General features: G+C 34.2%; 3 protein-coding genes across 4 annotated transcripts; 2 read left to right on the top strand and 1 right to left on the bottom strand.

Annotated features, from left to right (window-relative positions):
• The first annotated feature begins 6,263 nt into the window (after positions 1 to 6,263).
• LOC130801363 (acyl-CoA-binding domain-containing protein 1-like) lies at positions 6,264 to 8,388 on the top strand. The gene is made up of 4 exons (XM_057665205.1): positions 6,264 to 6,430; positions 7,697 to 7,811; positions 7,931 to 7,993; positions 8,144 to 8,388. Exons 1-4 carry the CDS (start codon positions 6,419 to 6,421, stop codon positions 8,221 to 8,223), a joined length of 270 nt encoding a protein of 89 aa, XP_057521188.1. The 5' UTR covers positions 6,264 to 6,418; the 3' UTR covers positions 8,224 to 8,388.
• A 456-nt stretch (positions 8,389 to 8,844) lies between these two features.
• On the bottom strand, positions 8,845 to 13,178 carry LOC130801362 (uncharacterized). The gene is made up of 4 exons (XM_057665204.1): positions 12,251 to 13,178; positions 10,564 to 10,619; positions 10,260 to 10,452; positions 8,845 to 9,493 (listed from the first exon to the last, which is right to left on the bottom strand). The coding sequence occupies exons 1-4, from the start codon at positions 12,929 to 12,931 to the stop codon at positions 9,131 to 9,133; spliced, it is 1,293 nt and encodes a 430-aa protein (XP_057521187.1). The 5' UTR covers positions 12,932 to 13,178; the 3' UTR covers positions 8,845 to 9,130.
• Positions 13,179 to 14,394: 1,216 nt separating this feature from the next.
• LOC130801558 (urea-proton symporter DUR3) lies at positions 14,395 to 21,342 on the top strand. Of its 2 annotated transcripts, XM_057665428.1 has the most exons (9): positions 14,396 to 14,668; positions 15,615 to 15,722; positions 16,150 to 16,245; positions 16,616 to 16,698; positions 17,102 to 17,322; positions 18,314 to 18,576; positions 18,701 to 18,939; positions 19,723 to 20,372; positions 20,863 to 21,342. In XM_057665428.1, the coding sequence occupies exons 1-9, from the start codon at positions 14,495 to 14,497 to the stop codon at positions 21,162 to 21,164; spliced, it is 2,136 nt and encodes a 711-aa protein (XP_057521411.1). In that variant the 5' UTR covers positions 14,396 to 14,494; the 3' UTR covers positions 21,165 to 21,342. The 2 variants fall into 2 exon arrangements, with proteins under 2 accessions (XP_057521412.1, XP_057521411.1); XM_057665429.1 differs by lacking the exon at positions 15,615 to 15,722 and having other exon boundaries at positions 14,395 to 14,668; positions 20,863 to 21,314.
• Positions 21,343 to 21,376: the final 34 nt, after the last annotated feature.

Raw genomic sequence — 21,376 nt, forward strand, 5'->3', positions numbered from 1 at the left:
TTTCATCCTTTCATTAAAATAGGGGTGGTGATAAAATGAAAAGAATGACGATATTTAAAGATTGGGTTTCAGATTCTGTCACAAACCACCACCCCTTGCTTCGAAAGATAAGACTTAAATTAGTTAGTTCATAGTATTGTAATAAAATTGTATAAATAGTTAATTTGTTATTTAATCACTTATTAACGAATCAAATTCCTCCACTAATTGTATGATTTTACGTAAGCTTTAAACTATCCCAAATTAATTGGTGCATAAGAAAAAAAATAAACTTTATCAGAGTAAAGGGAAAACTTGTATGAAAATGTACATTTTGTGTTATAGCTAAAGATGTGGTTATCTAATAGTACTTCAATTCAATGTAAATGTCTCATTTTATTTTAGCTAGTATGGTTATTCGATTAGAATTTTTTTAAATATTGGCCTGTAAAAAAGATTTTTGAACAGAGGATGAAAGTTACAGAAATGCGAATATTGAGGTGGATGGATGGGCGCACAATGATAAATAGAATTAGAAATCAGGTGTTTAGGGAGAAGTTAGGAGTTGCACCTCTTTCTGCAAACATGCATGAGAACATGTTGAAATGGTTTGGGTATGTACAGAGAAAAACTTATGACGCTGCAGTGATCGAGAGTATCATAGTGGAGGGTGAGAGAAGTAGAGGAAGACCTAGGAGAACATGGAAAGAACATATCAAAATTGACTTGGGGGACATACAACTCTCTAAGGACCTCACCAAGGATAGGGTTAGTTGGCAGCATCTTATTCACGTCTTAGATTTCTGACTCTGTACCTCTTATATGTCGTTGTCATAGTCCCTAACTTTTAACATATTGCTCTTTACCTTGTTTTTAGGGACTTTTTGACCGCACTCTCCTTTATGGGTATGAGTTGCCATCTTCTTTCCCTCCCCAGATCCTGATCATAGTTTTCTTATGAGCGGGATAGACTGGTATGATGATGATGATGCTTTTTACCTCGTTTTATATTTCTACCTTCTTATCTCTTTTATTATTATTATTATTATTATTATTATTATTATTATTATTATTATTATTATTATTTTATTTTTATGTATTTTATTTTATTTTTATTTTTTTGTTAAATATTGTTAATGGTTATCATGCATATAAGTTGCAGGATTTCTGAGTAGTTGCAGGATCTCACGCTACTTTTAAGATCTTTCTTGAGCTGAGAGACTCTTTGACCGCACTCTCCTTTATGGGTATGCGTTGTAGTCTTCCTTCCCTCCGCAGGCCCTGATCATTGTTTTCCTATAAGCGGAGACTGGGTATGATATTGATTTTTTCAGTTTATTCGATCACTATTATTATGTATTTAATTTAATTCTTAATTTATAAGTTAAAACGTAGTTTAAGTGTGATTTTTCTAATTTGTTACCAGATTAATGTTATTAATATCAATTTTTTATAAAATTTTATTATAAATATTCCACTTAGATGTTTTTACTTTAATTCTTGATTTTAGGACTCATGAAAAGTTGAATTAAACTCAACCTAAAATAAATTTAACCTTAATATAATTTCAATTTTATAAAAATGTAGAAAAACAAAACAGAAACTATTAAATATATGTAGTACTATATATGAAAAGAAATAAAGTGATCGAAATTTAATAAAAACAAGTATAAATAGTAGGACTAATATACGAGCAAAGAAACGCAATAATCAATTTACATAACATTAAATTTTCATTACAAAGAAAGTAACCGGACACTATAATACAAGTGTACAACTGTTTTTCTATTAGGAGGACCATGTTTGTATTTATTAGGATAAATATAAATATTTTAGGGAAATAAAAGTCAAATTATTTTATACACTTAAAAATAATTAGAGGTGAATTTTAAAATAGAAATAAAAGATAAAGAATATAATTGTATCCACACAATAATGTCTTCACCACTTTTAAAAAACTCATTACGATTTTCTTAATATTTGTGTATTTGTATGTTCTAAATATATTATTATATAAAAGTTTTTGGTAATATAGCATATTAGTATACAAACTCGTACAATGCACAAATTTTGTTAGTATGAAATCCTTACAAATAAATTTTAAAGAAAATAAAATCATGTAATAATTGAGATAAGTTTTTATAATAAGATGGAGTAATTTTTTCTTGATTAAATAAATAATTATTGACTATATATTTTGCCCAAAAGTTTTCAAAAACTTATTTTGTTTTCATTTGAATTAATAAAATATTTTTGAAAACTTACCTTTAATACTTAAAATCATAATTAATGTAATAAAAGATTTTTGAATTTTACATAATCACATTTTAATATGTAAATATGCTCTATTTGGTAAATCTCTATAAAAACGACATTTGAAATTTTTTAGTTCTTTTATAGTACTATATTGTAACACCTCATAATTTATCGAGTTTAAAAAAAATATAATAAAATAAAATAAATAAGTATTAATAAATTATATATAAAAATAATAATAATAAAATAATAGGAATTTCTTTTCCGGGCAGCAGTTTCTGCTTCAGTGTTGGCGCCGATCCGGAAACGTTAGTCGTGTTCCGTTGTTGTTTTATGTAACCGATGCGTTAAAAAAACTCGTTAAACGCTTAAAATAATTAAAAATAGTTTTTGGATGTTAGAAATTATGAAATTTGGTACCCAAGGTAATTGACGCGTTCTGGACGCAGTGGCGAAGTTGGATTTTCCATTTGAATTTTCTAAACTGTCCGAATTGACCATTTAAGTTTCTGGTCAAAATTTAAAGTTTGGAACTATTGGGAATTGGATGAAAACATTTAAAATTATCAAGTCTTAGTAATATCTTAGTAGTATGGAGTGGATTAAATGTGTAAACACGTTCTAATACGTGATCGTTTTGTGTGTGTTATATTTAGGACCTCGATTCATAAGAGGGCGAAATTTCTATCGTGATTAGACTTCATTTGTTGGCAGCGCTTCAAGGTACATGCTTAGACCATACTATTTTTGTGGTTGTGCAAGAAGTGTTATTTCATTTCTAATCGAGGCATTGTAAATCACATAAGGATTAGACATCTCAAATAAATTGAAAGAAGTTAACTTGGAAGTTGAGGAATTATGTGTTTGTTACCCAAAGGGGTTAACGTTTTGGTTTGTATTATGTTACCCAAAGGGGTTATCGTTTTGGTTTGGATTATTACAATTATTGTTCCCATGGCAGTTTTGGATCATTACGGTCACCATGGGGGTATGCATACTTTTGCCTTTGACGACCCGAACAGGACGAAAAATGTCTTAGGTCGGTGGTTGCCTTATACTTGAACGACCCGAACAGGACGGGCTACGTTACAAGTTGAAATTATCTAATAATGAATGTATTAGAGCCTATGCATGCTAGGATAAACACATTGTTTGTTTTCAACCTGGTTGACATTTGCATGAAGTCTCTGACGTGTATTGGATTGTTCTTTGGAACCTACTACGTGTTGTCACACGACGACTAGTAGGTTGCTTGCAAGTTGGGACTGGAGTGAGGTCTCGACTTAGAACCCGTAATCATCAAGATTATGCTTCTTTCTTTTGTAACTAGATTATGAGTAGAAATAACTTCAAATTATGTAACTAGAGATGGTGTTGCTTTCTTTTTGTTTTCGCCTATTTTATTTAGTTTATTCAGAGGCCTTTAGACTCTCGAGTTGTACATAAGAACTTCCGCTGACTTATTTCTTTCACGTTGGTATTGTTTCTGTTTTAATTATATTTCTTTATCGACGGAACGTTGACGATCCTAGAGGAGACTTTTCTCTAGAGTCCGAAGAGTGGACCGAAATTCGTATTTTCATATGAATTTCCGAGTCGCTTAAACCGGGCCGTTACATATATAATACTTAAAATCATAATTCACGTAATAAAAGATTTTTGAATTTCACATAATGACATTTGAATTTATAAATATGCTTTATTTGGAAAATCTCTATAAATCGACATTTGAAATTTTTTAGGTCTTTTATACTATTGTATAATACTTAAAATGATAAGTAATGTAATAAGATCTTTTTAATATCCCACAATCACATTTTAATATGTAAAAATGCTTTAATTTGACAAAGCTCTATAAAATCGTCAGTTATAATTTTCTTTTATAATATTGGATGATTTTATGATTTGATCTAATAAATCTTTTTGAAAACTTCTTTTTAATTCTTAAACAGTCCTATAACTATTTATACTATATGCTTCTTTTCGTTTGAGTTTTGAGTTCCCGGCCAATATCCCAACGAAGGAATCCTAGAACAGGTTTGATCAATTTTGTTACTGTAATGGAGTATCTACTTTTTGAATATTTGTTTCTTCATATCGCCATTTTCCGTTGAAGAATTAGGTCAAATGTTTTTGTTTCAAAGTTTTCATTAGATCGGTTTTTATTATGTTCATTGATTCAATCATTCAAACATTCAAAATAAATAGGTATTAAAATTGTTTCTGCCTCGAAATGAGTCAACTCTAGGAAGGAGTTTTTGAGATGGAATCGGCTGTCGCAGTACCCGAATGATGTGAACCCGATTTGGACGGCGACCTACAAAACAAACAGAGTTACTTATTCGGGGGCGGTTTCCCGGAAAGACCCTCCGATACTCAAGTCAGTGGTCGGTAATATGAAATGAGAAATGAATGCAAGTAGGTAGTGTTTTTTAGAGAGAGAATAACATGCCGTAAATGGTAATAAATGTGGATATTTCTAGGGTAATAAATGACCTTGGAGGACTGACCAGGGGTATTTTGGTAACTTCACCCTTCGGGTGGGCCTTCTGGTTATTTGACTTATTGGGCTTTGTGGCTTGACCCATCAGAGAAGAGTTGGTTGACCCAATAACATTAGCCCCACGCGCAAAGGGCGTCAAGCGTAGCCGTTGGCAGGCTTTGAGCGGAAAGACACCATTGATCGACAGGGTTGGCCACGGTGTGGCCTGAGATGGGGGTCATCGAGCCCCCGCTCTTTGCAGGTCGAACTGACTTCGAGCCCACTCCGGGAAGTACTGAATCGATCTTTAGATCGGTACTACCATTGATCGAAGTTTTTGTGGCCCAAATACTGTGGATGATCGAATATTGGGGGAGTTCCACCCCTCCTGGGGTCCGAGTCGAGCAAGTAGCTGAATACGGGACTCCTCCTTCCCTGAGGATTCCGAATACCTACTGGCCGAACAGGGGAGTCCGAATACATATATGGCCGAATAGGGGGCTCCTCCTTGCTAAGGAGTCCGAATATGTAACACGGCCGAATAGGGGACTCCTCCTTCCCGAGGGGTCTGAATACATACCTGGCCGAATAAGGAACTCCTCCTTCTCTGAGGAGTCCGAATACATACCTGGCCGAATAGGGGACTCCTCCTTCCCTAAGGAGTCCGAATACATGTATGGCCGAATAGGAGACTCCTCCTTCCCTGAGGAGTCTGAATACATATATGGTCGAATAGAGGACTCCTCCTTCCTAAGGAGTCCGAGTTGGCCAACGAGAGGGGCTAATGAGCCCCAGGCTTGAAAACACTTGGGCTAATGAGCCCCAAGTTAGAAACATAATACGGACCCTCTTGGAGTCCATCCAAGGAAGGGGTCAAACAAAGCAAGGCACCTGCCAAATGTAGTAGGTGTGCCGAATAGGAGGGGACTTTCCCTCTCCTGGGGAGTCCGAGTCTATCAACTAGAGGGGCTAGTGAGCCCTAAGCTTGAAAACACTTAGGCTAATAAAAATTCCCAAATAAAAACAAAAAGAACTAAAAAAATTTATAATAAAAAGGTACCTTAATAAGCTTTAGATCACTAAGGAGTAGTAATTTGCAAGTTTATGAACCTGCATTTAATTGAAAGTTGATGAAGAAATATAAACCCTAAATTTTCGAAAAAAAGAAAAAAAATAAAAAAATTATTACCTGAAGTGAATGTACTAAGATGACAGAACTAATTAGTAGTAGAAATTTGAAATTTGATGAGATTAATTAAAGGATTGAAGTTGATTTTAATGGTAGAAAAAAGAGGGAGATTTTCGTGGATTAGGGCTGTGAAACAAAGTGGGATGAAATGAGGAAGAAGGAAAATAGCTGATACTTAGAGATGCATAAGATCTTTGTTACTAAAAACGACAACACCCTTGACCAATCAACACAATATTTCGCTGTTAGTAACAACAACTTAAACTTTCACTCAAAATTTCAGCAACGGTTAATTCGCTGTTAACAACAGCGATTATATGCCGATCCTAGCTTTGGGACCAAAGACACTTATTTTGGAATTAAAGTTTGAACGAAGTTAACAAAAAGTCTTAATTTTTTTCAAATTTCCCCCTTTATTCACTGTGAAGTATAAGGCCAAAAGGTATACTCTAATTTCATCAATACATTTCTGCCGATCGCTCAAACTAACCAAATCCATTCACTCAACAACAATGGGTCTTAAGGTTCATCATTCCGTCATTCTCAAATTTTCATATATTCAATTACTATATTTGTTTTATTTTCAATGTCACTAATTTCTTATTTGTGTTTTTATTTGGGGATTTGCTGTGACAGTTTCAAATTACTCTTATCATGTAGAAGAATTTGATCTGAATCTGCTAGTAATGCATGAAATCTCCAGATTTTTTGTAACTATATTGATTTTTTGTTTTTCTCTTGTTGTATTTGTATTGTAAGAATCATGATTTAGATCTGGATTGTGATTTGTGACCCAATCTGAGTTGAAGGGTTTTTTTTAATTTTTATTTTTATTTTTATTTTTTTTATTTTGTTTAATGGATTTTTTGAATTATTACATTTTGCTTGAAAATTTCATGATGTGTATCAGGGTATGGTTACGGTGGAGATAAGTTGAAAAACTGATAGGAGAGAATCATACTTTTATCACAAGGTTGATAGTAAAACACTAAACCAGGGTAGCCATGATTCTGAATTGCTTGTTAGAAATTCTGGGATAAATGGAGCTGCAATTAAGTGGCCACGAGCACCATTACTGTTAAGAGTAAATAAACTGGTGAACTTTTTGCTAATAATTTTCAGTGTGGAGCTGGTGAATATGGAGAGATTTTTAGGTTTCAGTTGATGACCTTGTGTTTTTGAATTTCTGGTGAATCTAGATGTTTGATATGTGGTTAACCTAATGTTTGAATGATGCTGGAAGTGGCTACACTACAATTCAGTTTATTGCACAATATTTAAATTATTAAGAGGAACTTGCTGTTCTGAACCTAGCTAGGAACGCTTTAGTCTGCGGAATATACCGCGAATGTAGATCCCAGATGAGATTGATCGACTCGATTTAAGACCTGTGATAGCTGGATATGAACTGGTTTTCATAATTCGTTGCTAGCCATTAGGGTTTTGATTCTGATCTTTGGAACGTGCTTTTGATCATAGGACTTCTTCTCTTTGTTCTGAGACTTGGTTATGATCCTTTGTTAGACTTATAAGAATGCAAAAGTCCAGCGGCAATCTAGGCTCGGACCTGCCTAGGCCATGGGGTCATTTGATTAAAACCCTATAACATTAAATTGTATCATGTATAACTCAAAAGAGTGACAACCAAGTCAATTCATCACACATACAAAGATGAGTGTTTGGTCCATCTTATACTAGCGTTTTGGATTTGTCCTTGATTTCATTTTTTCCCGCTGTTTCACATGTACTGCTATGCGTTCTAGCTTGACTTGTGATGTTATAAAACGCAGGAAGATTTTGATCTATATGCTGAGAAGGTCAAATCCTTACCTACTGCTACTAATGAGGATTTGCTCATTCTTTATGGGTTATTTAAGCAGGCCACTGTTGGAAATGTGAACACCGGTTAGTACACGCTTCTACATCCTTGAGCTTCTTGATCTTTGTAGATATATAATTTTGGCTAAGTCTTCGGCTATGTCACTAATTTTGCTTATTCCTCTGTGTTAATCCCCAATTTACAGACCGCCCTGGCTTGTTTGATCCAAAGGGAAAGGCAAAATGGGACGCATGGAAGGGAAACGAAGGTATAAAAACTCATAACATACCCGTAGCTTGAATTTCACCTTTCATTTCATTATATTGGTCTTGCAATTACATTCGTCATCATACTCGGTATATATATCGCTTATAGAAGCTATGATTCTAAATATGTCGTGAATGGTTTTTGTCGCTAGGGAAAAGCCAAGATGATGCCATGAGTGATTACATCACAAAGGCCAAGCAATTGTTGGAGGCTGCTGGTCTTCCTGCCTAATGCTCGATCGTGCTGTAATAGTATTCGCTCCAATCTCGTTGTGTCTTCCTAAATTAATCAAAATTTACTACTGTACTTTAATTAGCTATGATGATGGAGCTGTTTGTGAACCTTAAGTTATGATTGAGGGCCATGAAATTTATGCCATACTTCTATTTGCCATAATTGCAGCTGCCTTTTAGCTTATGCTTGATATTTGTTTCTCCCCTTCATCCTTCTCTTATTCAGGTTGCACTCTGGTCGAATTATCAGACCGAATCGGTTTTTATTAGCCCTATAATTGTACTTTAACTTGTGGGGAAAACAAATACTGACTTGAGCGACACAAGAGTGACACATACGACCTTGTTCAATGTCATGGATTTGCAAACGAAATGGATTTCTGTTAATGATGCATACAACCTGCAGACTATTCACTATAGGCATCACTTTCGATCCCAAAGTTCCTGGGTTGAGTCGTTCCTCAAACAACATTAGATTTGCCTTATTCTCCAGGACCAATTCATTTGGGTTTCACCTTATTCGAAATCAAAAAAAGAAATAAACATTTCGACATAGAATGCTACAAGATTCTGATCATAGTTTTTTATGGGCGAAATACGCTGGATACGATGATTATGATGATAATGAATGCCATGAGACGTAATATTTCACTAGTCAGATTGATTTAACCACCAAAAGAATTAATGTTTACAACTTGAGTACAAATTAAACCAAGCTAACATACAAGCTTCTCAAAATGTTAATCAGGGTCAGGAGGAAGATCATATCTCAAAGGAATTATTTACCGACCTAACTGATCCACTATAAGCTTGGAACAACTGCATTTTTACATGACATCCTTACACTATTTCTTAGCTCAAGGATCAGAAAAACATTAAATACAATACAAGATCATAGTTAGCAATTAGTTGTAATTATTAACATATGGATATCTCGGGTAATAATAGTCTCTTGAACGAGATGCACCGTCTCTAGCTAGAATTCCTTCAAGGTCACCCATGATTCTCGCCAACCATACTTCCAAATTCCTTTGGATTTCTTTGAAGTTGGTCCGGATGCTATCAAGGGACCTTCTCATGGCGACTTTTGTTTCAACGCCCAGCTCGTTTCCGATGAAACTAGTATATATCTCGGTTTGTAATGACAGCAGCTTCTTTCCAGTTTCTGAAGCACGTTGTTGCAGCTGAAATGCTTCGAGTAGAAACTCTGTTTGTCGTTGTGATCGAAACTCGGAACTCAGTGTAGGTTCACTCGGATCACTAGCTTGCTGCAGGAACCAATTATTACAATTTAGCACCTCAAAATGCTAACTTTAGTGATCAAACAGAATATTCTTAAATGCTAAAGGAGAAGAGGTATCCTTGTGAGAGACTGTATGACGGTGAAACGACCTCAAAACAAGAAGTCTATAAGCTAAAAATTTCTATTATTGGGCTGTTTAACCCAAATATGGAACACGTCTCACGGTGAGACTGTCTCATACAAGAATTTATGAAAGGAGAAACAGAGTAATATAAATAGAGTTCACTTTCAGCCTTGTGGATACCTTATTAGACCTACAAAAATGATCCCCACCAGATTATTCCAATTAATACCCTATTTTAAAGGATGGGTGAAGGACTAAAACTCATAAAAGTTCTCTTCTTGTCCTGTGGATTCTTGACCCTACCCCTACCTTAACGAAGATAACATGTCCAATATCCAAATTCCTATCCTATTCGATGGCTAGACAGGTTTTTATGCCCAAGCGCCAAGTATCAACAAGACATAACAAGAAGATTTAAATAAAACGAGGCTACAGGCGACAATCCCCTTGAAGAATCAATTGAGAAAATCTACGGAACATTGAGAATTCGAGACCATTTTGTTTGGGTTTACAGAGGACTATTAGTTGAAGCCTTGAAGGAAACTATTTAGGGATAACGAATTCGGATAGTATTAGAGAAGCAGCCAAGGATTAATATCACTCTATTTTCAAGCTCAAACTTTCTAACCAACTTAGAACATTCATGTAATAAGGGTTTAAGTATTACCATTCTCCTGCAAAGTTCGTCAATCTTTGCGGCAAGGTCTTGATATCGCTTTGCTTGCTTTCTCATGGATGAACTGACCTTCGGTGAATTGCTCTTCCCTACTTTTTCCAAATTTAGCAGCTCTTCTTCAAGCACTTTCAGCTTGGATGGAACACCAGTTGATTCACCGTCAACTTTCCATGGGGACTCCCTCCTGTATAGGAAAGAAAATACATCTTTTTTAACATGCCGATTATTCATTTCTGTTAGCACAAAAGTCAGGTTTAACTCGATCTTAATCTACATCAGAGACCAAAGCTTTTACCTTACTACAAAATGTTTCACATGATGTGAGGGATCAATCGATTCATATTGTATGTCCTGCAAGAAACGAATATATGATATTTTATTCAGATGCAAATCACTAGAAAAGAACGCGATAAAATACCACATTTTTAGCAATTTTCCCCCTTCAAAGACATTTTGAACAATGAAGGAAATTTGCCTTTTTCTTTACCGTCCTAAATGTAAATATACGACGTATGCAACCAATCAAACCATTACACGAGTACAAAGCTCACAATTCACAAAACCATTGTGTATTTGGGTTCAAGAGCACAAAGACAAATCAATGTTTCACAATGGATATGTGATGATCGAAGAGAATATTCACGACATTGAACAAGCTCAATCATCACAGCGAGCATGATGGAGGCTCCACAAGAACAATAAGGATGATGACATAATAGAGACCCACAAAATAGGAAAGAAAGAAGCACCACAAAGATAAAGTATCCAGCACAACACACCACAAATTTGAAGTCCCACAAACAGCTGGAAATAAATTGTGATGGTTCAATACAACGGACCCCGCTGTAGGGATAGAGATACCACCAAATTACACACATGACACATCAATTCTTTCACATGTAGCACAAAACAAAAGACGGCCATTTTATCCATAAGAAATCATCACTAGACCAACAAATTCAAGGGGTGTTTGGATCTTAGCTTTTTGGTTGGCTTTTGGCTTTTAGCTTATTGGTTGGTCAAACAGCCAAAATAAAAAAAATGCTCCTGCTATCTTTTTTTTTGGCTTGTTGGCTTGTTGAACCACTTTTTTCTCTAATAAACAGCTAAAAGCCAATACATAAATTTACCAAACATCTCTACAAATAGCTAGCTTTTTCAGCTAATTTAAAAGCCAACAAAAACAGCAAACATTTCCATCTGGTCAAACAAGCCAACTAAAATAGCCAACAACCAATAGCTCAATAGCAAAACACCCAAGATTATTAGCATAATTTAGCTACATTCATAAGATATTAAATCATGATACTAAGTACCACTCACATGCCTGTTGAAAACCCAACAGCAATTCACTGTTTAGTTATTCGTCTCGAAAATTCGAATATATGCAACCTCACCTACTATGAGTCTATCATTATAGAGAACAATCCAATAAACCCACAATTTTCTTGCATAAAAATATGAGATTAAGTAATTAAATTCACATAAAATAAGAAAACAATTAATTCTGCTTAAAATACCCAAAATTACAATCATTAAAAGTAACTTAAGCTACATTACAAAACCCCAATAAACCCACAATTATCTTACAATTAACTATGGCATTATTGATTAGATGTAAACAAATTCACATAAACACAATAAATTCAGCTTAAAATAGCCAAAATTACAACAATTGAAATTAACTTAATTTACACTACAAAACCCCATTAAACCCACAACTTTTTTTAAAAAAATAATTATGGGAATAGAGTAACCAAATTCACATAAAACAAGAAAACAACAAATTGAGCTTAAAAATACCCAATATCACAATCTTTGAAAACAACTTAAACTACATTATAATACCCCATTAAGTCAATTATTCATCATATAATACAGGAAAAAAAAAACAATTCAAATTACATTAACAAAATTTAGCATAAACAGTGAAAAAAAAACCCAAATTAAGAGAAGATAAAAAGATTATTTGATTATCAAACCTGCCATGAATTAGGAGGATGACTTTCACCCCAGAATTTAGAACCAGAAGGCAAATAATTAGAATCAAACCCATCATTAAAACCAAAATCCCCACCCAAATTCCCAAACATTAAAGAACCAACACCACCATTACTACCCTCATCCTCACTTTCCACACTTTCCGCATTTTCACCACCATTACCATCATTGCTACTGCTTTTATGGCGAGACATGAAGTTAAGAAGCTCATCTCGCTCCCCAACTTCCCGCCTCAAATTTTCGGCCTCAGAAAGAAGTTGGTCTTCATGAGCTTCAGCCTCAGCAAGACGAGACCGAAGCCGGGAGATCTCTTCAGCTGATTCATCCAGACGGCGGAGTAACCGACGTTCTTCTTGTTGCCAAGCATTCCGATGGGTAGCAAAGATCTCGACTACCCGAGCATTGGCTTTGGAATCTTCCTGCCGTCTTGATCTAAGCTGAGAAAGTTCCTCTTCTGAGGTTCGTAGACGGTGAAGAAGGTAATGGTTTCTGGATTGAAGAGTTGGGAGTAGTGATAGTGCGTTCTTCGGTAGAAGTGATAGAAATACTGCAAAACTAACTCCTAGGTAAGATGAGTACAGTTTCTGAGTTTCAGTTTCGAGTTTTACTAATTCATCATCATTTTGTGGGTCAGAGAGTGGGGATTGTAATGATGCCGCCATTGATGAAGATGGAAAGGTTTAAAAAGGTAAAGGAGAAAAAGAGAGTGAGATTGTGAGAGTGAGAAAGGTTTTGTGGGATTGAAAAATGTGATTGTTCGGCCTTTAGCGTATACTTTTTTAACCTATCCACAAATTTGTCATTTTTACTTTTACATTTTGTATTATTCATAAGTTGTAGTGGGAATCATGAGACAGTCTTTTTGAAAGACCTACTGAGTTTAATAGTTTAATTAATACAAATAAAAAAGAAAATAAAAATATAAATTTCTTGCTTTGAGATTATTTTTTTGAAAGTCGGTCTCTCACAAAAATAACTATTTATTATTTTACCTATTTTTTATTTTTAAATTTGATCCTATTATTTATATTTCATATATTTATTCTTTTATTTTTAAATATTTTTATTGTATCGAACTCCTTAATTTTTATTTTAAAAGTAAATGAAACTCCTATTAAATAGACGGAACGAAAGAGTACATTAGTGACTTGAGCTAGTTTCCGCTTTTAAGCTTTTTGGCTAAAAAAGCTTTTTGGTCATATCTTTGTGTAGGTTAAATAGATTGCAACTCTATGGAGATGTAGTTTTGCTCCTTACTTTTTGTTGGCGTTAAAAATGAGACATGGGATAAAGGTTATTGCGTTGTTTTTTTTAATCGGTTTAATTTATTCAATAAGGTGAGATTAAATGGACATCTTAAGATATCACAAGCACTCGAGAGAAAAAAGTCATTAATAAAAACAAAGATGTGAGAAAACACTTTTAACCAAAGTGATACACCGAAAGTGGACTAAGCCACAACATAAACTCGAGACTACAGCAAAAGTCCAGGCCTAACAAACATCATGACTTACAAGACTTACAAATTTAAGTACAATCACAAAACTTGCCCACCGAACTAAAATCCTAACACCTAGGCCCAAGACTAACAAAAATCCTAAGGGGCCACACTAGGGTTGAACACCAGCTACCAAACACCATGACCTAAAAATGCGTTGATGTAAAATTAAAAGTTTGACAAAGAGAATCGAATTTTGTTTCAATTGAATCAAATATCGTCTTATCTAGATAAGGTTATGAAATCAAATCTCACCAAGCCCCTTTCCCTCACCTGATTCTATAATATGAATATATATATATATATATATATATATATATATATATATATATATATATATATATATATATATATATATATATATATATATATATATATATATATTTGACAAAAATGAGAAATAAATAAAAAATATAAAATCAATATAAAATGAGAAAAGAATTAAAAAAATGTAGAAACAATAATTGAATCTTGGGAATCTAGGTTTCATATTGTTGATAAAATCACGTAAAACAACGGCATATCTTTTTCAAAAACTTAATAAAAAAACCCAATTTGAGTCCAAACAAAAGAAATGTTGACTTTTTCTATAATTTACTAATTCTAAAATAGAATCTTATCTATATTAAATTCTTCATTCATATAAAAAATATGAGTATATAACTAAACCAAATTCATTAATCATTCCGAAATTTCAATAATCAATAATCAATATAATCAATCATCAATGGCCAAAAAATGTCCTCCTTTTGATTTTGCTACAAATTATTACCAAAACGCAAGAGATGATTGTGTGAGACAAACAAGTTTCTTTGATGGAAAACCAGTTCTTAATCAAGCTGTTGGTTACTCGGTTATTCTGGGGTTTGGTGCCTTTTTTGCAATATTCACCTCTTTTTTGGTATTTCACTCTAATCAATCTACCTTTTATTCTATTTTTTTTTTCTTATTATGTCTTTTATAAGAAATATATATCTCCTATTCGATCCATTAGTCTTATTTAGTTTTTATAACATTTTGACATTTATTATCTCTAATTATTCTTAATTAAAAATTATAAAAAATTGATATTAATAATCTTTGTATTGAGACGAATTAAACAAGATCTTACATGACTATGTTTTAATTTATAGACTAAAAATAAAATATAAATTAAGAGTAATAAGTGAATAATAAAAAAAATAAATGGGACTAATGGGTAGAATAAGTGGGAGTGTTTTTTATACTCATAGTGAACAAATTTTGGTACTTTATAAATGTAAGTATTATAGATTATAGATCTAAGAATTGATTATTGTATGATTTATTGGGAATATTACAATGGCCAATAGGATTTTTCTGGTGATATTTTCGAATCGAGAGACTCCTTGGCCGCATTTTCTTTTATGAGTACGAATTGCCACATTCCTTTCATTATACCCTTATCGCAGTTTCCTATCATATGACCAGAGGCGGAGCAAAAATTGACAAATTCTATGAAGGCCCTGTCCAATTTTAAAACTTATATTTTTCTAACAACTTTGTATCTTTTAAATACTTAACATATACTAAGTAATTCCTCTATATTGGTTCTAAAAAACGGCTATAATAATAATAACAATGTCAAAACTTTAATCTGGAAAAAAGATTGAAATCGCCCCACGAGAATTGAATTATGATTTATGATTACGAGCCTATCACTCACACTCTTTCTTTATCTCGGCTTAGAATCGGTAATAAGCGACAATAATTGAGACAAAGTTTCAAAAGACAGCTACTTGATAAAAAAAACTTTTTTTTTTATTAATTAATGGAAATGTTGATTAGAATACATAAAAGTAAATAATTAGTTTGTGTTTTTAATGTAGGTGTGGTTAGAAAAAAGATATGTTGGTTCACGTCATACATCAGAATGGTTTAACACTGCTGGTAGATCAGTTAAAACTGGACTCATTGCTAGTGTAATTGTCTCACAGGTACCAATACTTGTATGCTACACAACAATTTACTTCTCTTTCAAGAATTGTTAAGAGTATATACTATATAATATAAATTTTGGAGCTTATTAGTTTATGTTTGTAGTTGAGTTGGTTTTTTGATATGGTATGAGAAGTCAACATGAGAAGAGGTTATGAATTTGAATCTCAACCACCCCTCATGGAATATTTAGTGTCAGGTACGAGGAGTGGTACGAAAAATCGAGGAGGGTTTGTGCTGCATTCATACTTCTAGACCAAAGGACTCTCATGTGAGGGGGCATGTTAGAGTATATAATATATTATGAGACTTCAACCATTAGATAAAACTTTTAATTAAGTTGATTCCTTGACGACAGTTTATGCTATTTTCATTTTATTTTCCAAAATTACAAGTAATTTCTAATTCCGTTAATTTTTTTTGCAGTGGACATGGGCTGCCACTATTTTGCAAAGTTCAAATGTTGCTTGGCAGTATGGTATTAGTGGTCCTTTTTGGTATGCTAGTGGTGCTACTATTCAGGCATGTTTATTTATTTTCCCTTAGCAAAAAAAAATATTTCATTTTTGTCTGTCGAATAGGTACGGAAACAATTTATATATTATCACTAATAAGTGTAAAATATGAGTAAGATTGCGTGCATATGACCCTCATACTCTGCTCTAGCTGGAAATTACTTAATGGCGTTGGGGCAATACTAATACTTATGTTAAAGTTCAAGGTAATTAGACAGTTTTAATTCATGATTCGTTCAAAATGACTCTAAAATAGTCTAAAACCGGTCATAAATTGCTTATTTTGATTTGCACTTCGTAAGAAGTTTAGTGAATAAGATTAGTAAATCATATGACAGTGTTCTGGAATATTGATTATCTAAAGGAACTGTTGACAGGTAATTTTGTTTGGAATAATTGCAATAGAAATCAAGAGAAAAGCTCCCCATGCTCATACAGTCTGTGAAATTGTGAAAGCTAGGTATGTAAATCGTATTCTGTTATAAAACATAAATTTGTGTTATACTCCCTCTATTCCTTAGAGTTTGCCCCATTTGATAAAAAATACTCACAAAAACTAGTCAATGGAGACAAACTCAAAGGGACTGAGTTAGGAGCGGATGTAAAGTCAGTCAATAATGTCAACTAACAGCATTCATTTTATGTGTAAAAATCTCCTTAAGGTGGTAGGAAATTTGCTACGTAAATTCATCGACCTGGGTTTAAATCTCCTCAAGCACATTTTTTTGAATATTATCGGCATTATTTGATTTTGTTCTAGATCCGCACCTGATTCACAGAGCAGTATATGTTAATCTAATATTCCTATATCATTCTACATACATTAATTCTTTCCATTTCTCATTTTTTATGAAAATTTTCAGATGGGGAACAGCTGCACACATCACATTTCTAATATTCTGTTTCCTTACAAACATAATAGTCACAGCAATGCTTCTCTTAGGAGGTTCTGCTGTAGTAAATGCACTTACAGGGGTTAATCTATATGCTGCTAGTTTCCTCATACCTCTTGGAGTTGTTGTCTATACACTAGCAGGAGGACTCAAAGCTACTTTTCTTGCTAGCTATATACATTCAGTGATTGGTATTACACTTATAACAAACTTCCTTATTGTGAATTGTAATTACTAATTAGGCTTTTCATTTGACTAGTTTGTTTGTTGGGATAAAATGAGTGCGCGCATTTTTCCTTGCCCTTTTCTTGGAGGGGTGCTGATATGATTTGTCCGCTATTCTCTTCCCCTGACCCTGACTTATGCGGGATATTGGGTTGTTAACTCTAACTCTAACTCTATATGTTGGTTTTGGCCTTTTGGATTGTTTGTTGGTTGAACAGCCAAAAACGTATTTGGTTAATGGACTTTTATTGGTTGCTTTTTCGTTGGCTCTTGGCTAGTTTACCCACGTTTTCTATAACAAATAACCTACAACAAACTAATTCTACCAATCATTTCCATAAACAGCTAGATTATACAAATAGCTCACAACTAACTAAAAGAACTAACAACCAACAGTCAATACCCCTATAAAACAGTATATCATGCACTCCCTTAATCCTATAAGAAATGGCTTAGCTTGCTTGATTTTCATGGTTTTCGAGGCACGTAGTGAACTTTTTGACTACATAAATCAAAATATCTTTGATCTATATGCAAATGAATATGTAAAAGAAGTTTATTTGAGAACAAAAGGAGCATATACATATTTGCAATGGTACCAAAATCTGGTTGTAATATGCAAGAGTTTAGCTCCATTGGCATTGAGAGGAGGCTAATTCCTAACATAGTTGTGACTTGTGTGTGATAAATTAGGCTCGATACCGTGTTAAATTAGGTTGGACTTATTGTGAATGCCAGCATATTATCGGGAAAACACAAGGTGCACATACTTTATAAGCCAAGGACATACCATCTCAAAATCATATGGCAATGAGAGGAAGCGCTCCAATGACTTATAAAGTGTGCACACCATCTTTAATTCATAAAGTGTGATAAATCATCCCAATTATGTGCAATCTTTACATTACATAGTTAATCACATAACAAGGGTACAAACTTGTATGTTGTGAATTGCAGTCCATGTGGTGCTGCTAATATTTGTGTACCTAGTTTATACTGCAAGCAGCGAGCTTGGAAGTCCTGCTATAATCTATGAGCGACTCAAAGAAGTTTCGAGTAGATCAAGATTATGTATGGAGCCAATATCGCATGCTGGACAATCTTGTGGTCCAGTGGATGGAAATTTCAAAGGTTCCTACCTTACAATGTTGAGTTCGGGTGGACTTATTTTTGGGATCATCAACATTGTAGGAAACTTCGGAACTGTTTTTGTCGACAATGTAAGTTTTCCGTCTTTTATACTCAATACTGTAAAATGATCGCTTGATCAGCTAAACAATGTGAAAACATACATAAGGAATGGATGGTTATGGGGTATAAACTTAATGGCATGTTTGGATACAGGGTTACTGGGTTAGTGCAATAGCTGCAAGGCCTTCTTCAACACATAAAGGCTATTTGTTGGGGGGTCTGGTGTGGTTTGCTGTTCCGTTTTCGTTGGCAACATCGTTGGGGATTGGAGCGCTTGCACTAGATTTGCCAATAACCGTGAGTGAAGCAAGCCATGGCCTTGTTCCTCCTGCTACTGCTGTTGCTTTGATGGGCTCAGCTGGTTCTGTTTTGCTCCTCACTATGCTTTTCATGTAAGTAACTGTTCAATTATCAGTTAAATGTCGTTTGCTTCATGTGCAAAACCATTATACTAATATTAGATATTAGGATGGGTCGAACCATGTAAAAAAAAAATTGTCCGCGACATTAGGTAACGCCTGTTATGTAACCTATTTGAGAGTTTTCGTGAGGTTGAATCATGTTATATAACGATGCATGATTTATCACAGTTAAAATGTTGCGTTGACTGTTACATAATGTGTAACGCCTGTTATTTCACAGTAACAACGATATTTCGCCGTTATAATGTTATTTGTCTCCACGTTAAAATTTCATTAATATTCATTAACTTAAATAATTAAGATTAAATTATAGTTACTCATAACTTTAGCTGTTAAACATAATAATTAACTAATAAGTTAATTAATTGTACACTAAAAGCACCTCATTTATAGTAATTAGAGTAGCTAAACAACAAAAATGCAATTATAAGTTCAAAACTCCCCTTATGTGATATTTTTTCAAAAATTCACACCGCATCACCAACAATTCGCTTTATTACTCCATTATAGTCGTTTTCTGCAAACACGGTTTTTTTCCATGGATCGAACACTCATCTTACATGTATACAAAACCAACTTGAATATTATTTCTTTGTGTTATATGTTAGTCACTTTAATCAAATGGCCCAAGTCATATCCTAGGCAGCCCCGGGCCTGGATTCCCCCTGCTTTGTTCTGTATTTATGTTTGGTTTTCTAACACTTTTACCTTACTGTTCTGTAAAAACTGATCACTATAAGCTATGTTGGTCAGGGCTGTAACATCTGCAGGATCAGCTGAACTGATAGCAGTGTCATCTCTATGCACATATGACATCTATAGAACATACATAAACCCATGTGCAAAAGGCAAACAAATTCTTAAAGTTTCAAGAATAATCATCCTAGCATTTGGGTGTTTCATGGGTGTACTAGCAATTATACTAAACAAAGCAGAGGTTTCACTAGGTTGGATGTACTTAGCCATGGGTGTTTTCGTAGGCTCAGCGGTTATGCCTATCGCCTTCTCCCTCCTATGGAAAAAGGCGAACTCTCTTGGGGCAATACTCGGAACCACACTTGGCTGTATCTTGGGTGTGATCACTTGGTTGTTTGTAGCAAAGATCGAGTATGGAAGAGTTAATCTCGACACAACAGGAAGAAACGCGCCTATGCTTGCAGGGAACTTAGTGTCTATACTTGGCGGAGGAGCGATTCATGCTGTTTGTAGCTTTTTGTGGCCTGATAACTATGATTGGGATACTACGAAGAAGATTCGTATGGTCGAGAAGGATAAATGCGACGTTTCTTCTGATGAGTTCGAGGAGGAGAAACTTAGGAAGGCTAAGAGATGGATTGTGAAATGGGGGATTGTTTTTACTGTTGTGATTGTCATTCTCTGGCCTTGTTTCAGCCTCCCTGCTGGTAAATAACTAGTCTCCTCGTACATGACGCTTAATGCTCCACTTGTAATGACGAGTGGGTGAAATTCAAACCCGTGATCCCTTTGTCAGATCGGTTTCCGATACCATGACAAGGAACCAACTCAACCAAAAGCTTACACTAATAGTTATAAGTCACGATATGTTATATATTGTATCAGTTGTTCATTACTCGTCTTTATCTATAACATAATTGCTGTCAAACTCAGGATAAACGATAGCGTTTTCAGCTAGAAGTGTGGATGCAACGCGTGCTCATGCTCTCTAGTCTCTGCATACCTTACGCTTAATGCTCTAGTTGTAATGACAAGTGGGTGAAATTCAAACCTCTGACCCCTTTGTCACATCAGTTTATGAACCAAAAGCTTAAGTTGATGGTTACAGTCCCACGATCGATATGTTATATACTGTATCAGTTGTTCATTTCTAGCCAAAAATGTCGATAATTTAAGCTATACAGTATGTTGATGCAGGGGTGTTTAGTTTGAAGTATTTCACAGTTTGGGCAATTATAGCAATAGCATGGGGAACCATAGGATCATTAGTTATCATAGCAATGCCATTGATGGAGAGTTGGAAGACGATCCAAAGTGTATTGGGAGGCATGTTCACGAACGACAGGCTTGTCGAAAGGATCGACGAGTTGAATTGTAAGTTGCACAGCATCGTACTAGCAATCCCTGAAGCAGAACGAGTCTATTTGCTTGAAAAAGAGAAGGCTAAGAAGAAAGATTTGTTGGATGATCAAGTGCAAGAAAGTTATGATTTAGCTTAAATGGAAAGTTAATAGTAATACTCATTTTCTAATGCAATTGTGCAAAATAGGAGTATTTGATTAGTCATGGACTTAAATTTATGGGTAGTTTTCTTTTGTCTTTGTTCTATTGATTATTTGATAATACTAATGTTTGATGTTCTTGTTTTATACTTCCTCTATTTCAGAATAGTTGCTATACTTTTTGTTTTCACGTTATTTAATGTATTATT

Source organism: Amaranthus tricolor, chromosome 15, assembly GCF_026212465.1.
Source record: "Amaranthus tricolor cultivar Red isolate AtriRed21 chromosome 15, ASM2621246v1, whole genome shotgun sequence".
In the NCBI taxonomy this organism is placed as follows: domain Eukaryota; kingdom Viridiplantae; phylum Streptophyta; class Magnoliopsida; order Caryophyllales; family Amaranthaceae; genus Amaranthus; species Amaranthus tricolor.

Excerpts from the sequence above, each read along its gene's own strand:
- LOC130801363 (XM_057665205.1), top strand. Across the intron at positions 7,812-7,930 it reads TGTTGGAAATGTGAACACCG|ACCGCCCTGGCTTGTTTGAT; the intron begins GTTAGTACACGC and ends CCCAATTTACAG. Across the intron at positions 7,994-8,143 it reads CGCATGGAAGGGAAACGAAG|GGAAAAGCCAAGATGATGCC; the intron begins GTATAAAAACTC and ends TTTTGTCGCTAG.
- LOC130801362 (XM_057665204.1), bottom strand. The coding sequence starts at position 12,931 with ATGGCGGCATCATTACAATCCCCACTCTCTGACCCACAAAATGATGAT. Across the intron at positions 10,453-10,563 it reads GTGAAACATTTTGTAGTAAG|GAGGGAGTCCCCATGGAAAG; the intron begins GTAAAAGCTTTG and ends TTTCCTATACAG. Across the intron at positions 9,494-10,259 it reads ACGAACTTTGCAGGAGAATG|CAAGCTAGTGATCCGAGTGA; the intron begins GTAATACTTAAA and ends TGGTTCCTGCAG.
- LOC130801558 (XM_057665428.1), top strand. The coding sequence starts at position 14,495 with ATGGCCAAAAAATGTCCTCCTTTTGATTTTGCTACAAATTATTACCAA. Across the intron at positions 14,669-15,614 it reads CAATATTCACCTCTTTTTTG|GTGTGGTTAGAAAAAAGATA; the intron begins GTATTTCACTCT and ends TTTTTAATGTAG. Across the intron at positions 18,577-18,700 it reads GAACTGTTTTTGTCGACAAT|GGTTACTGGGTTAGTGCAAT; the intron begins GTAAGTTTTCCG and ends GTTTGGATACAG.